Genomic DNA, 16,145 nt, shown 5'->3' with positions numbered 1-16,145 from the left:
CAGGTGAGAAAGTTGGAAAACGTGACCCCTCTAAGCAAAAGGAGGACATTGCATCACTTAATCTCTTGCTCCGCACTCGAGACCTCTTCCTGAAAACCATGACAGATAAGTATGAGGCCGAGCGGAGCAAGTGCGACAACTATGTGTCTAAGATAAACACCCTCTCCCAGGTGGACTCAATACAGCAGAATACTGCGATACAGCAGAATACCACCCTTAGGTATCATCTGGAGGAACTCCAGAACAGGCACGCGCTATCGCGGGACTACCTAACCGAGCAACCTAGCTCACAACCGGAGCTCAGGGAACGAAGGAATGTAGACAACGGGAGATTTCAGACTTCACCTCTCTTAGGGGTCCCTCAGTCTTTTCCTCTTGGCCATTCGGCCCACAGTAACCTGGCGCCTCCTCGCCAACACAACCAAAGCTTGGCTTTTCCTCTTGGCCTTTCGGCCCACAATTCCCCACAGGAGGCTGCAGATGCTCCCCGCGCACTTGGCAGGGATCGCCTTGACAAAATCGTCAAACTTCCACTTTTTTGACCCCGGTCCAGGAAAGACAAACGACACTGAGACGTTCTTAGCAGACATAGAGGACGCCTTGGATGGCTACCCTAATGCTACAAATACCGACAGGCTTTACCTGTTGAAGCTAACGTCCAACAGACACGTAACAAGGTTCATCCATCTACAACAGCAACACGTGGAAAAACAACTACGCTAAACTTGCCACGGCTTTGAAAATAGAATTCAGTGGTTCTGCGACTCGCAAGCACGATAGCTTGTTGGCTAACAATGTCAAACAAGCTCGAAATGAACACTCACAAGACTATTATCATAGGCTTCGTTCAGCTTAATTTGGCATGCTCACTGAAACAGGAATGGAAGAGCTATTGCCTTTCAAACACCTGTTTCTGTTCACCCTCCTCCCAGTTAGGGGGAGTGATGAGCTCTACAGCAGAGTCTCACAACTCAATCGCTGGTTGAAAACTGTTTTCTGCCCCTCCCAAAAGATAGAATTTGTAGATAATTGGCCCTCTTTCTGGGACTCACCCGCAAACAGGACCAAGCCTGGCCTGTTGAGGAGTGACGGACTCCATCCTAGCTGGAGGGGTGCTCTCATCTTATCTACGAACATAGACAGGGCTCTAACTCCTCTAGCTCCACAATGAAATAGGGTGCAGGCCAGGCAGCAGGCTGTTAGCCAGCCTGCCAGCTTAGTGGAGTCTGCCACTAGCACAGTCAGCGTAGTCAGCTCAGCTTTCCCCATTGAGACCGTGTCTGTGCCTCGAACTAGGTTGGCCAACTAGGTTCGCTTTAGCAATCTCACTAGTATAAAGACCTCCTCCATTCCTGCCATTATTGAAAGAGATTGTGATACCTCACATCTCAAAATTGGGCTACTTAATGTTAGATCCCTCACTTCCGAGGCAGTTATAGTCAATGAACTAATCACTGATCATAATCTTGATGTGATTGGCCTGACTGAAACATGGCTTAAGCCTGATGAATTTACTGTGTTAAATGAGGCCTCACCTCCTGGTTACACTAGTGACCATACCCCCCGTGCATCCGGCAAAGGCGGAGGTGTTGCTAACATTTACGAGAGCAAATTTCAATTTACAAAAAAAAAAACAATGACGTTTTCGTCTTTTGAGCTTCTAGTCATGTAATCTATGCAGCCTACTCACTCACTTTTTATAGCTACTGTTTACAGGCCTCCTGGGCCATATGCAGTGTTCCTCACCGAGTTCCCTGAATTCCTATCGGATCTTGTAGTCATAGCAGATAATATTCTAATTTTTGGTGACTTTAACATTCACATGGAAAAGTCCACAGACCCACTCTGTCACGTAGAGTAGGCCAGAAGGCTAAACTGGAAAACCTAACCTCTATAAAAAATAAAAAGATGGCGGAGCCGCAAAAGTTCTGTGCAAAGGTATTTATTTACATAGTGATTCCGGAACAAAACAACAGCACTGCCATCAAACATATACCTTATGGGACAGCTTAAAAACAATGCTGCCCCACCCACAGCTCAATCCAAAATGCCTCCCTAAGAACTGAAAGAGAGGCTCCTTTTGTAGGGGTAGCCCCTCCCCTCAGAACAATTAACACTAATTAATTAAGCAATTACCTATTCAACCTACAGTTTCCATTTATCTAAACATACCAAAATATATACATTGCAACACGTTTATGGAACAACATCACAATATAACATTTACAAAATTACATCACTACTGACAGTGTCTTCCAATATGCCCATTTACATTAATGAGCCATTCCGGACAGGCACTACAAAGTAAGCCCAATTCCCTTAGCTCGGGTCCTTATCCAGCATACCCGGAAGCTACAGAGATGGAGAGAGAGAGAGGAACAAAACAAACAACGCGCTCATCCATAACATCTAAGTATAATAAATATCGCTTATATTAAATATGAACACTTGTATGTTTATTTCTTTATACCATAACCGGTTACTGACGTAAGTGTGAAATGTATGTACTAAGATAGAGAAGTTAACTTGTGTGTCGACCCACATTGTTAACTTATCTGATAACGGAGCAGGGAGGAGTGATGAATGTGTGCGTGCGTTAAAGTACCAAATGCTGCCCGCGGCCAGTGACGGACTTCTACGTCACACACTCCAAAAGGCTTTCGGAGCCATCATCGACTCAGTGGGTTTTGTCCAACATGTCTCTGGACCTACTCACTGCCACAGTCATACTCTGGACCTAGTTTTGTCCCACGGAATAAATGTTGTGGATCTTAATGTTTTTCCTCATAATCCTGGATTATCGGACCACCATTTTATTGCATTTGCAATCGCAACAAATAATCTGCTCAGACCCCAACCAAGGAGCATTAAAAGTCGTGCTATAAATTCTCAGACAACCCAAAGATTCCTTGATGCCCTTCCAGACTCCCTCTGCCTACCCAAGGACGTCAGAGGACAAAAATCAGTTAACCACCTAACCGAGGAACTCAATTTAACCTTGCGCAATACCCTAGATGCAGTTGCACCCCTAAAAATTAAAAACATCTGTCACAAGAAACTAGCTCCCTGGTATACAGAAAATACGAGGTCTGAAGCAAGCTTCCAGAAAATTGGAACCGAAATGGCGCCACACCAAACTGGAAGTCTTCCGACTAGCTTGGAAAGACAGTACCGTGCAGTATCGAAGAGCCCTCACTGCTGCTCGATCATCCTATTTTTCCAACTTAATTGAGGAAAATAAGAACAATCCGAAATTTATTTTTGATACTGTTGCAAAGCTAACTAAAAAGCAGCCTTCGCAAATGGAGGATGGCTTTCACTTCAGCAGTAATAAATGTATTAACTTCTTTGAGGAAAAGATCATGATCATTAGAAAGCAAATTACGGACTCCTCCAAAGCTCCATTGTCCTGAGTCTACACAACTCTGCCAGGACCTAGGATCAAGGGAGATACTAAAGTGTTTTAGTACTATATCTCTTGACACAATGATGAAAATAATCATGGCCTCCAAACCCTCAAGCTGCATACTGGACCCTATTCCAACTAAACTACTGAAAGAGCTGCTTCCTGTGCTTGGCCCTCCTATGTTGAACATAATAAACGGCTCTCTATCCACCGGATGTGTACCAAGCTCACTAAAAGTGGCAGTAATAAAGCCTCTCTTGAAAAAGCCGAATCTTGACCCAGAAATTATAAAAAACTATCGGCCTATATCGAATCTTCCATTCCTCTCAAAAAATATAGAAAAAGCTGTTGCACAGCAACTCACTGCCTTCCTGAAGACAAACAATGTATACGAAACGCTTCAGTCTGGTTTTAGACCCCATCATAGCACTGAGACTGCACTTGTGAAGGTGGTAAATGACCTTTTAATGACGTCAGACCGAGGCTCTGCATCTGTCCTCGTGCTCCTAGATCTTAGTGCCGCTTTTGATACCATCGATCACCACATTCTTTTGGAGAGATTGGAAACCCAAATTGGTCTACATGGACAAGTTCTGGCCTGGTTTAAATCTTATCTGTAGGAAAGATATCAGTTTGTCTCTGTGAATGGTTTGTCCTCTGACAAATCAATTGTAAATTTCGGTGTTCCTCAAGGTTCCGTTTTAGGACCACTATTGTTTTCACTATATATTTTACCTCTTGGGGACGTCATTCGAAAACATAATGTTAAATTTCACTGCTATGCGGACGACACACAGCTGTACATTTCAATGAAACATGGTGAAGCCCCAAAATTGCCCTCGCTAGAAGCCTGTGTTTCAGACATAAAGAAGTGGATGGCTGCAAACTTTCTACTTTTAAACTCGGACAAAACAGAGATGCTTGTTCTAGGTCCCAAGAAACAAAGAGATCTTCTGTTGAATCTGACAATTAATCTGGATGGTTGTACAGTCGTCTCAAATAAAACTGTGAAGGACCTCGGCGTTACTCTGGACCCTGATCTCTCTTTTGAAGAATATATCAAGACGGTTTCAAGGACAGCTTTTTTCCATCTACGTAACATTGCAAAAATCAGAAACTTTCTGTCCAAAAATGACGCAGAAAAATTAATCCATGCTTTTGTTACTTCTAGGCTGGACTACTGCAATGCTCTACTTTCCGGCTACCCAGATAAAGCACTAAACAAACTTCAGTTAGTGCTAAATACGGCTGCTAGAATCCTGACTAGAACCAAAAAATGTGATCATATTACTCCAGTGCTAGCCTCCCTACACTGGCTTCCTGTTAAGGCAAGGGCTGATTTCAAGGTTTTACTGCTAACCTACAAAGCATTACATGGGCTTGCTCCTACCTATCTTTCCGATTTGGTCCTGCCGTACATACCTACACGTACGCTACGGTCACAAGACGCAGGCCTCCTAATTGTCCCTAGAATTTCTAAGCAAACGGCTGGAGGTAGGGCTTTCTCCTATAGAGCTCCATTTTTATGGAATGGTCTGCCTACCAATGTGAGAGACGCAGACTCAGTCTCAACCTTTAAGTCTTTACTGAAGACTTATCTCTTCAGTAGGTCCTATGATTAAGTATAGTCTGGCCCAGGAGTGTGAAGGTGAACGGAAAGGCTGGAGCAACGAACAGCCCTTGCTGTCTCTGCCTTGCCGGTTCCCCTCTTTCCACTGGGATTCTCTGCCTCTAACCCTTTTACAGGGGCTGAGTCACTGGCTTACTGGTGTTCTTCCATGCCGTCCATGGGAGGGGTGCGTCACTTGAGTGGGTTGAGTCACTGATGTGGTCTTCCTGTCTGGGTTGGCGCCCCCACTTGGGTTGTGCCATGGCGGAGATCGTTGTGGGCTATACTCGGCCTTGTCTTAAGTTGGTGGTTGGAGACATCCCTCTAGTGGTGTAGGGGCTGTGCTTTGGCAAAGTGGGTGGGGTTATATCCTGCCTGTTTGGCCCTGTCCGGGGGTATCATCGGATGGGGCCACAGTGTCTTCTGATCCCTCCTGTCTCAGCCTCCAGTATTTATGCTGCAGTAGTTTATGTGTCGGGGGGCTAGGGTCAGTCTGTTACATCTGGAGTATTTCTCTTGTCTTATCCGGTGTCCTGTGTGAATTTAAATATGCTCTCTCTAATTCTCTCTTTCTCTCTTTCTGTCTTTCTCTCGGAGGACCTGAGCACTAGGACCATGCCTCAGGACTACCTGGTATGATGACTCCTTGCTGTCCCCAGTCCACCTGGCTGTGCTGCTGCTCCAGATTCAACTGTTCTGCCTGCGGCTATGGAACCCTGACCTGTTCACCGGACGTGCTTGTTGCACCCTCGACAACTACTATGATTATTATTATTTGACCATGCTGGTCATTTATGAACATTTTAACATCTTGACCATGTTCTGTTATAATATCCACCCTGCACAGCCAGAAGAGGACTGGCCACTCCTCATAGCCTGGTTCCTCTCTAGGTTTCTTCCTAGGTTTTGGGCCTTTCTAGGGAGTTTTTCCTAGGGAGTTTTTCCTAGCCACCGTGCTTCTTTCACATGCATTGCTTGCTGTTTGGGGTTTTAGGCTGGGTTTCTGTACAGCACTTTGAGATATCAGCTGATGTACGAAGGGATATATAAATAAATTTGATTTGATTTGTACATGTATCCCAACTTGATTAACTTTTTGGGCCCTACTGCCCACATTGCCAAAGGGCCCTTTGCCAATTTTGTCACTTCTAGAGCTTGCGAGCATAGCTAAGAGCCTGGACAACTAGATTTTCGAGCTCGATCCAGATCGACTGGGTCGGCCCAGTTGCTAGGTCAGCCAGATGCGACAAGTATCTCCTCACAGTAACTTGCGCATTCACAAAGTGGGTGGAGTGCCTGCCCGCAACCAATGACACAGTGGAAAGCACGGCCATTCTTTTGCTCAACCACATTTTCAGTCGTTTCGGCCTGCCAGGAGAAACCGTTGACTGTAACAGAGGAACCCACTTTTCGGCAGCTGTAATGACCGAACTGTGGTGGCTCCTGGGAACCAAAGCTAAACTCCACATTGCGTACCACCCTAGGAGCTCTAGCAGGCTGGAAAGGAGCAACCAGACAATCGTCAGAATCCTGAGGAAATATGTGGCAGTCAACCACAAAGATTGAGACCTCAAACTCCCACGGGTACTGATTGTGATCAGAGTCACAGGCAACAGGTATACGGGAATAACACCAATCGAGATGATGACGGGCCGGCAAATGACACTTCCACTGCATCTCCTGTACCAACCGGGAGATTTCGCCGCTGCCACCGCCTACACTGCTCTTCAACACGTGACAGACTTGCGAACCCACCTCCAAACTACCTTTGCGTATGCTCAAGGAAAGTTGGAAAGAAGTGCATAAGGTGACAAGACCCATTACGACAAAAAGGCCTCACACCAGGTGTTCGAGGTAGGGGATTATGTGTGGTACTACATATACACCAAACCCGCGGGCATTGCGGCAAAGTTCCTGTCCCACTGGACGGGGCCACACGAGATTGTGGTGAAACTGTCACCTGTAGCTTATCAAATCAGAATCAGCAAAGGTCGACAAACCACCACGTTAAAGTGGGTCCACAAGAACCAAATTGTTTTACAATCCCCCATGGGAATAGAAGGGGTGCCAGCCAGCACCGAATAGACAGAAACCTAGCAAAGTCAGAGGTACTAAGAAAGTGTGTAGTTTACACTACCATTCAACAGTTTGGGGTCACTTATAAATGTCCTTGTTTTTGAAAGAAAAGCAAAAAAATGTGTCCATTTAAAATAACATCAAATTGATCAGAAATACAGTGTAGACATTGTTAATGTTGTAAATGACTATTGTAGCTGGAAACAGGAGATTTTTTTATGGAATATCTACATAGGTGTACAGAGGCCCGTTATTAGCAACCATCACTCCTGTGTTCTAATGGCACGTTCTGTTAGCTAATCCAAGTTTGTTTTAAAAGATGAATTGATCATTAGAAAACCCTTTTGCAATTATGTTAGCACAGCTGATTAAAGAAGCAATAAAACTGTCCGCCTTTAGACTAGTTGAGTATATGGAGCATCAGCATTTGTGGGTTCGATTACAGGCTCAAAATGGCCAGAAACAAAGAACTTTCTTCTGAAACTCATCAGTCTATTCTTGTTCTGAGAAATGAAGGCTATTCCATGTGAGAAATTGCCAAAAAACTCTAGATCTCGTACAGCGCTGTGTACTACTTCCTTCACAGTACAGTGCAAACTGGCTCTAACCAGAATAGAAAGAGGAGTGGGAGGCTCCGGTGCACAACTGAGCAAGAGGACAAGTACATTAGAGTGTCTAGTTTGAGAAACAGACGCCTCACAAGTCCTCAACTGGCAGCTTCATTAAATAGTACCCGCAAAACACCAGTCTCAACGTCAACAGTGAAGAGGCGACTCCGGGATGCTGGCCTTCTAGGCAGAGTTCCTCTGTCCAGTGTTATTTTGCCCATCTTAATCTTTTCTTTTTATTGGCCAGTCTGAGATATGGCTCAGCATCCCGGAGTCACCTCTTCACTGTTGACGTTGAGACTGGTCAAGTATTCATAAAAATTTGCTAAAAGAGAAATAATATAATATATATTGTTTACAGGAAAGTAGAGATGAGGTTGGGTGGAAAAAGGACTGGGAGGGAGAAATATATTTTTGTCATGGTCAAAGAAACTCAAAAGGGGTGATTATACTAATTAATGCACATTTTTATCCGATTGTGCAAACAGATACACAAGGAAGATGGATTATTTTAAATATGCTATTGGACCAAAAAGAGAGCTGGTTAATTAATCTATATGGGCCAAATAATGATGATCCATACTTTTCAAAAATATATGTAATAACCTGCTGAGCTCACAAGCAACGAAATAATATCTTATTATGGTGGGAGATTATAATATGGTTTTAAGTACCTCAATGGATCGTAAAGGAAATCATTCTACAAACTATCACCCTCAAGCACTTAAGGAGATTACAAATATCATGGATACATTAGAACTAGTGGATATATGGAGGTTGAAAAACCCTGACCTAGTGAGTTATACATGGAGGAGGCTTAATCAAGCAAGCCGTCTTGATTACTTCCTAGTCTTGTTCTTGCTGGCATCAAAAGTATTAATAGGAGACAGAATGCAATCGGACCACAATCTAATTGGCCTCCATATCGCTTTTACATAATTTACACATGGACAGGGATATTGGAAATTGAATCAAAGCCTATTGGATGACAATTTGTTCTTAACTAAGACAAAATAATTAATAATATACTTTTTTGTTTTGTAAAACATAGGTACAGCAGGTCCCCTTATTGTATGGGACACTTTCAAATGTACTTTTAGAGGCCATTCAATACAATACTCATCATTAAAACAATAGCAGTTTAGGTCAAAACAGATGAGACTAATAAAGGAAATAGAGGAAGTAACAGCGCAGGTAGATGGTAATGTAAACTGTATTATAGAGGCACAAAATATGTTAGTGGAAAAACAAAAAGAAATGGAGGTACTTATTCAAGAACAATCAAGTGTAATGTATTACAAAAATAAAGTAAATTGGATGGAAAATGCACACAATTTTTCTTGAATCTTCAACACGGAAATAAAACCAAAAAGAATTTACAGAAACTCGTTATCCATGATTCACCAAATTATATTTTGGAAGAATAAGCAAAATATTTTAAGCATATGTTTTCTTTTCAGTCTCCTCCATTTCCAGTGAATAATAATAATAATGTAAAATTAACACATTTACAGAAAGACCGGTGTGAAGGCCAACTTACAGAAGAGGAACTTTGAGGCAATAAAATCTTTTCAGTCTGGAAAAACACCAGGGCTTGAAAGTTTACCAGTAGAGGGATATCAGACCTTTTTTGATGTACTCAAAGATCCATTATTAGCATGTTTTAATTACTTTTATACAAATGGCAGGCTTTCAGGTACTCAACAAGAAGGTCTGATTTCATTACTACTAAAACAGGACCCAGGTGGTAAGTATAAAGATCCAGTCCATTTAAAAAACTGGAGGCCTCTAACACTTCAATGTTGTGATGTGAAAATCCTGGCAAAAGGCAATAGCATAGAATAAAAAAGGTTATACCAGATATTGTTAATCCTAATCAGACAGGTTCTTTACATGGACGATATATTGGAGATAATATACAACAATTACTTGAAACAATTGAACATTATGAAACATTTAAGATACCAGGTCTGGTCTTCATAGCTGATTTTGAAAAGGTGTTTGATAAAGTACAATTAATATATAAATGCATAGAATACTTTAATTTTGGTGAATCTCTTATACAATGGGTTAAAGTTATGTACAGCAACCCCAGATGTAAAATAGAAAACAACGGTTACTTCTCAGAAAGTATTGAGCTTTTAAGAGGAGTAAAACAAGGCTGTCCGTTGTCTCCATGCCTATTTATTATGGCCATTGAAATGCTAGCTATTAAAATTACATCCAATAAGAACATCAAGGTGTTAGAAATCCAGGGGATAAAACAAAGGTGTCAATGTATGCTGATGACTCTAGTTTTTTCTTAAGTCCGCAATCTGGATCCCTGCACAGTCTCATTGAAGATCTTGATCCCTTTTCTAGCCTCTCTGGATTAAAACCTAATTATGACAAGTGTACCATATTACGTATTGGATCGTTAAAAAATTGTTTACACTACCTTGTAGTTTACCAATAAAATGGGTGGATGGTGAAGTAGACATACTTGGTATTCACATCTCAAAAAATATAAATTAATTTAACAGAATTAATTTCAATAGAAAGTTAGCAAAAATAGATAAGATTCTGCAACCATTGTCTATTTACAGAAAATCTATGTAATTTTACTCTTTGGTCCATCACAGTTAATTTACTTACCAATTGTATTGCCTACTCCAGATGATTTGTTTTTAAAATCATATGAGCAAAAAACATTTCATTTTATTTGGAATGCTAAGCCAGACAAAATTAAACATGCCTATTTATATAATGAATATGAGTTTGGGGGGCTACAATTATTAAATATTAAAGCTTTAAACCTCTCACTAAAAGCTTCACTCATACATAAGTTATATTTAAACCGAAAATGGTTCTCCAGTAGATTATTAAGAAATGCTCACCCTTTGTTCAAAAATTGCTTTTTTGCCTTCATACAGATTACGACTTCTTGAAAGTATCGCCCTTTCTTCAAAAAAACAATACAAAGCTGGTTACAATTTCAGTTTTATCCTCCAGAAAAGATAGAACAAATATTACAACAAATGTAATGGTTAAACTCAAATATAAAGGATTAATAAAAAAACATTCTTTATGGATTTTAAAAAAATGGTATTATATTTATTAATGATATTATGAATAGAAATGGAGAAGTTATGTCACATATGCAGTTGTCGAAAATATATAGGAATATCTTCTCAATCCAAATTTACAACAAACTGATTGCAGCAGTACCACAAAAATCAGAGGCAAGTGGAAAAGGGAGAAAGTAGGGAACTTTCTCCCTTTGAATGAAACTGCCATATATTAAAGATACAAATTGGCTGAAATGCATTTGCATAAATAGAAAAATATAGCAGTTTCATTTGAGAGGTCAATAACAAAAAAAAGCAATTAACCGTTGTTTTTATTCAAATCAATTATAGCCATAGCTCTAGTTTTCCTCATCTTCTCAAACTGAACAGGACCTCAGTAGGCTTAGTCCGCGCACACAGATACTTTGTATTTCTGCAGCCTCGCCTCCTGAAGTGCCACTGTACACAAACTATGGAAAGAAAGTACATTTTTTCATAAATATAACTTTGCACTGTTCTTTTCCGAGCATGGTCTTGGTATAGCCTAGGCCTATAGTATAGTCTATGGATCATGTTGGAAGAGAGAAGAAACCTCTGGGAGGAGGGCCGGAGGGGTCCACCCCAACGACACTAACCACAGTCCTATTTCACACACCTCTCCGCTCACGCTGCTCAGGACAGGCAGGGCCATGACAATACCAGTAAAAAGAACAGACTTAGGTCCTCTGAGAAATAGACTGATTGTTTACCTTATAGGTGGTGAGTGGTGACTCCGCCTAGTTGGAAGGTATAAATATGTCATTGTGTGACTTGTATGTTGAATTAGCAGCTGACGTATCCAGTAGGTTGAATAAATCTGGTGTGTGCTTTTACGAGTTGTCAATCCGAGTTTCTCCTCTGTTCGTTCAGAACTTAACAATCCTTTTATTGAGACTACACTTGGCACACTTGATATTGCACACCCAGCAGAGAATCAGGGAGGAAGGGCATCATGAGATATAATAAGCAACTAATTCTCAAACCCTGAGCAATGTGACATTTGATTGATTGCAAATTACATGACACTTCCTGAACTAAATGTAAAAATAATAAACCCTCACCTTGACTGAAATCTAAAAAGCATGACACTCCCTCATTTTCCTCCGGGTAACAATTGTGTAAATTTCACCTCTCCCTAAGCGACTGTTGTTTAATGATATACATACTTTGAAACTACTACATATGTTTATTAAATAGTCTTTTAAAACTAGATGTATTATTTTCATCCTTGATGATGAAGAATGTGTTTGGATAACTGCATGGAACTTGATTGATCCGCTAATGAAAAATAAATATTCTACATTCTACTGCTCAGCCTATGGGTTATCTATACAAAAAAATCTGTATGTTTAATTGATAGCATGCTAAATAATTTAAATGTTTATGTATCTACTCAATACATGTCACTACACCTCTACATGCCAATTAGTTAGTCCCCAGTATGTTCTACAATACATACGAATAATGTTTTGCAGTATAAAGGACATTTTTCATATTTAAATAAATGTGAAATGAAACAAATGTATTTCAGGGTTTTAAATTCCTTTTTAAGTGTTTTCTATGGTGCCAAAGTCCAGGGACAATATAACTACCACAATTCAAGTATGACCCACTTACTATTGGGGAATGGAACCAGAAAGGAAGCTTGTGTTACCCTTTCCATGCCCCATTGTTCAGAGTGGAAGAGCTGTGAACTCACCTGTGATGGTCCACATCTACCACAACCTTTCCTATTGTGTTAGTAACCAACACAGCATTTTAGGAAGCCATTGTTCAAAATGTGTTCATACACTCCGTAACAATGGGAGGGGATGTGGCATCCACAGAGGAGGACCAGGAGGTTGATCTCGGACTTCAATCAATCAAATTTATCAAATGTATTTATACAGCCCTTTTTACATCAGCCGATGTCACAAAGTGCTGTACAGAAACAGTCTATGTTATGGAAAGAGCAGGTGTCCTTAATGTTTTGTACACTCAGTATATGTTGTGTATACAAGCTCATTCCCACAGAAAACTGCAGAGGGAAGCAGTACCATCCAGTCAACCATCAGACTCCATTGCGAGACGCCTCACAGAGGATATTCAACCATAATTGCAAATCCAAGATCAACAAGGTGCACACTGATCAGTAAAGAGAAGAGACTAACATTCTAGAATGCTCCCTTTTTTCTGCACGGTTCTCACAGTGAGAAACAATAGGATTACAAGAGTGTTCTACGCTTTCTTCATTTGATCCAATTCAAAGTTGCCAATTATTTTATAAGATGAGAATTAAGTGGAGTGACTAATCTTAGCTGGTCTGAGAAAACTGATGAGACTTCCCTCCTTTATGCATACATTGGGCCATTTAAAAAGACACCAATCTGTAAGGCTTCTCTCAAGTGTGTATCCACATTGCCACATTAAGAGAAGAAGTAAGGCTTCTCTCCTCTGTGTGTTCTCTGATGACCCTTTTATCTCAGCTGTTGATAAAAAACAAAATCTACAGTCAGATCAGTGATAATACTTCTCTCCTTTATGATTACCTTGGTGTCTTTTTAACTGGGCCAGTCGAGAGAAACTCTTTCCACAGTCAAAGCAGGAGTAAGGCTTCTCTCCCGTGTGTGTTCTCTGGTGAACTTTTAGGTCAGTTGATGTTGTGAAGCATTTTACACAATCAGAGCAGGAGTAAGGCTTCTCTCCTGTGTGTGTTCTCTGATGAACTTTTAGGTCAGCTGATGTTGTGAAGCATTTTACACAATCAGAGCAGGAGTAAGGCTTCACTCCTGTATGTATACGTTCATGTCTTTTTAAGTTTTCCAGTAGAGAGAAACTCTTTCCACAGTCAAAGCAGAGGTAAGGCTTCACTCCTGTATGTATACGTTCATGTGTTTTTAAGTGGCCCAGTCGAGTGAAACTCTTCCCACAGTCAGAGCAGGAGTAAGAATTCAGTCCTGTATGTATACGTTCATGTGTTGTTAAGTCGCCCAGTCGAGAGAAACTCTTTCCACAGTCAGAGCAGGAGTAAGGCTTCACTCCTGTATGTATACGTTCATGTGTTTTTAAGTTGCCCAGTCGAGAGAACCACTTTCCACAGTCAGAGCAGGAGTAAGGCTTCTCTCCTGTATGTATATGTGCATGTGTTTTTAAGTGGCCCAGTCGAGAGAAATGCTTTCCACAGTCAGAGCAGGAGTAAGGCTTCACTCCAGTATGTATAAGTTCATGTGTTTTTAAGTCACCCAGTCGAGAGAAACTTTTTCCACAGTCAGAGCAGGAGTAAGGTTTCACTCCTGTATGTATACGTTCATGTGTTTTTAAGTTGCCCAGTCGAGAGAAACTCTTCCAACAGTCAGAGCAGGAGTAAGGCTTCTCTCCTGTGTGTATTCTCTGATGAACTGTCAGAGACCTTGATGTCGTGAATCTCTTCCCACAGTCATTACAGGGATACAGATTCTCTTCAGTGTGTGTTTTAAGGTGTATTTTTAGCTTTGATAGAAATGGGAAAATCTCCTCACAATGTGGGCAGTGGTGAGACCTCTTAGCTCTGTGATCTTCCTGCTGTTGCTCTCTGGATGTAGAGAATGTCTCAACATGGTCTCCTGTGTGAACAACATCAGAAGAACCAGTCAGTTGGTGAGATATACATATGACTTCATAACAGTAGGCTGTTCAATACAGGGAATAAAGCTATTAGGGCTGTCCCGACAAAAAAAAAGATATCCTGGACAACCGAGTGTTTTCTTTCGACCAATCGTTCCCTTGTTGATTTTTTTACATTTGAAATCGTGTATTTTTCCATATGTGTTTGAATAAAATCAACTATATGTAGGCTACTGAGCTTATCTGATGCTTTAAGCACTGCAACTTAAAAATGAAGACACACAAAATACTCACGAGGAAGCCAGAGATCAATATAGCGTAACCAGAAGACAATAAATCTGTTCCCGACTCTCCTCCTCCCGCTGCTGCGTTATGATTTTCATTTGCATATTTTTGTGGAAGAGTTTCATTTCATTCATAATAAAGTCTATATATCTCAAATCAATGTCATGTGGTTAATCAAAATTATATAAAAATTAAAATTATACAAATCTATTGCCATTGCCAAAACTAGCTTACATAAAGCCAACAAATAAAAACATTGCAGTCTGCAGGTAGAAAATATCCTGATGAAAATAGATATCCTATTAATCAAATTGGCTACACATGGCCTGTCTGCAAGAAACTTGAAACATTCTATCAACTATTCATTTGGTCTGGCCTGTGCTAGCAAACTTGCAACAATGTATAAAATATTTAGGGCCCTCAGAGTTTCTCGTGCCAGCGAGCTCCAGACAGACAGACACAGCTATAGGCTATTTTGCACAAGGGATAAGAAGTAATCAGGTAGGCCTGTTTTCTGATGTTTCCACCAGATCAGAGCATGACAGTTTTGGTGGTTATCAAAAGGGAGAGAGATGGAAAGAGTTTTCAAATAGGCTACGTTGAGGAACTATTGTCATTCTTAATGGATGTAGAAACAGACTTTGTTTACTTGCTGTTTGAGCTGAACATTTTTTTATTTCAGAAACTCCACAGTGACGGTGAGTTAAGACAATCAGAAATAGTTTGATCCCCAAATGGGCACATTTATAGGCCTACATTTGCACAGAGGCCAGCTAGCCTATAGGCCTACTTCAATGCGTAATCAGGTGTGTGTCTTTACTCAACATTGACAGGAGCACTCTAACCAAAAGACAATGAATAAATTGACAACTCGTAAATGGAATGAAATAAACCAAAACGTTTCTCACAAGTGTAGCCTAGGTTGTAAGCTCTGCAAACAATGTGTCCACTCCTACAATGACAATGGTAAGACTGTAATAATAATATATTGAATGCATTACCGTAACCAAACAAACATTGTAGATTAGAAATGATGGGAATTAACTGTAGGCTAAATGTACTGCTGGTGATACTGGTGTGCCATCCCCTCCGCAACGGACTAGTCCGCCCAGGCAGGCAACGGACTAGTCCGCCCAGGCAGGCAACGGACTAGTCCGCCCAGGCAGGCAACGGACTAGTCCGCCCAGGCAGGCAACGGACTAGTCCGCCCAGGCAGGCAACGGACTAGTCCGCCCAGGCAGGCAACGGACTAGTCCGCCCAGGCAGGCAACGGACTAGTCCGCCCAGGCGGCAACGGACTAGTCCGCCCAGGCGGCAACGGACTAGTCCGCCCAGGCAGGCAACGGACTAGTCCGCCCAAGGCAGGCAACGGACTAGTCCGCCCAGGCAGGACTAGTCCGCCCAGGCAGGCAACGGACTAGTCCGCCCAGGCAGGCAACGGACTAGTCCGCCCAGGCAGGCAACGGACTAGTCCGCCCAGGCAGGCAACGGAC

The 16,145-nt window shown here is 41.5% G+C and overlaps 4 protein-coding genes across 11 annotated transcripts in view; 2 read left to right on the top strand and 2 right to left on the bottom strand.

The window, feature by feature from the left end:
- The window catches only part of LOC106592258 (zinc finger protein OZF-like), a 510,174-nt gene that overhangs the window by 251,310 nt on the left and 242,719 nt on the right, over positions 1 to 16,145 (top strand). The window lies entirely within an intron of this gene.
- The window catches only part of LOC106574981 (zinc finger protein 2), a 348,997-nt gene that overhangs the window by 137,921 nt on the left and 194,931 nt on the right, over positions 1 to 16,145 (bottom strand). The gene's annotated exons all lie outside the window — the stretch shown is intronic.
- LOC106575981 (zinc finger protein 239-like) overlaps positions 1 to 16,145 on the top strand; it is a 237,317-nt gene that overhangs the window by 95,400 nt on the left and 125,772 nt on the right. The window lies entirely within an intron of this gene.
- LOC106575361 (zinc finger protein 239-like) overlaps positions 1 to 16,145 on the bottom strand; it is a 33,864-nt gene that overhangs the window by 13,346 nt on the left and 4,373 nt on the right. Inside the window, exon 3 of one of the 2 annotated variants that reach the window (XM_045698574.1) lies at positions 8,895 to 14,366. The exons of the other annotated variant lie outside the window; for it this stretch is intronic. Within the exon in view, the coding sequence (XP_045554530.1) occupies positions 13,282 to 14,366 (1,085 nt within the window). The 3' untranslated portion in view covers positions 8,895 to 13,281. Of the gene's footprint in view, positions 1 to 8,894; positions 14,367 to 16,145 lie in introns of those variants that run through there. 2 annotated transcript variants of the gene reach the window in all.

Source organism: Salmo salar, chromosome ssa17 (assembly GCF_905237065.1).
Source record: "Salmo salar chromosome ssa17, Ssal_v3.1, whole genome shotgun sequence".
Taxonomy (NCBI): domain Eukaryota; kingdom Metazoa; phylum Chordata; class Actinopteri; order Salmoniformes; family Salmonidae; genus Salmo; species Salmo salar.
Note: the sequence above shows the minus strand (reverse complement) of the source record. Positions and strands in the feature narration are given on the sequence as shown.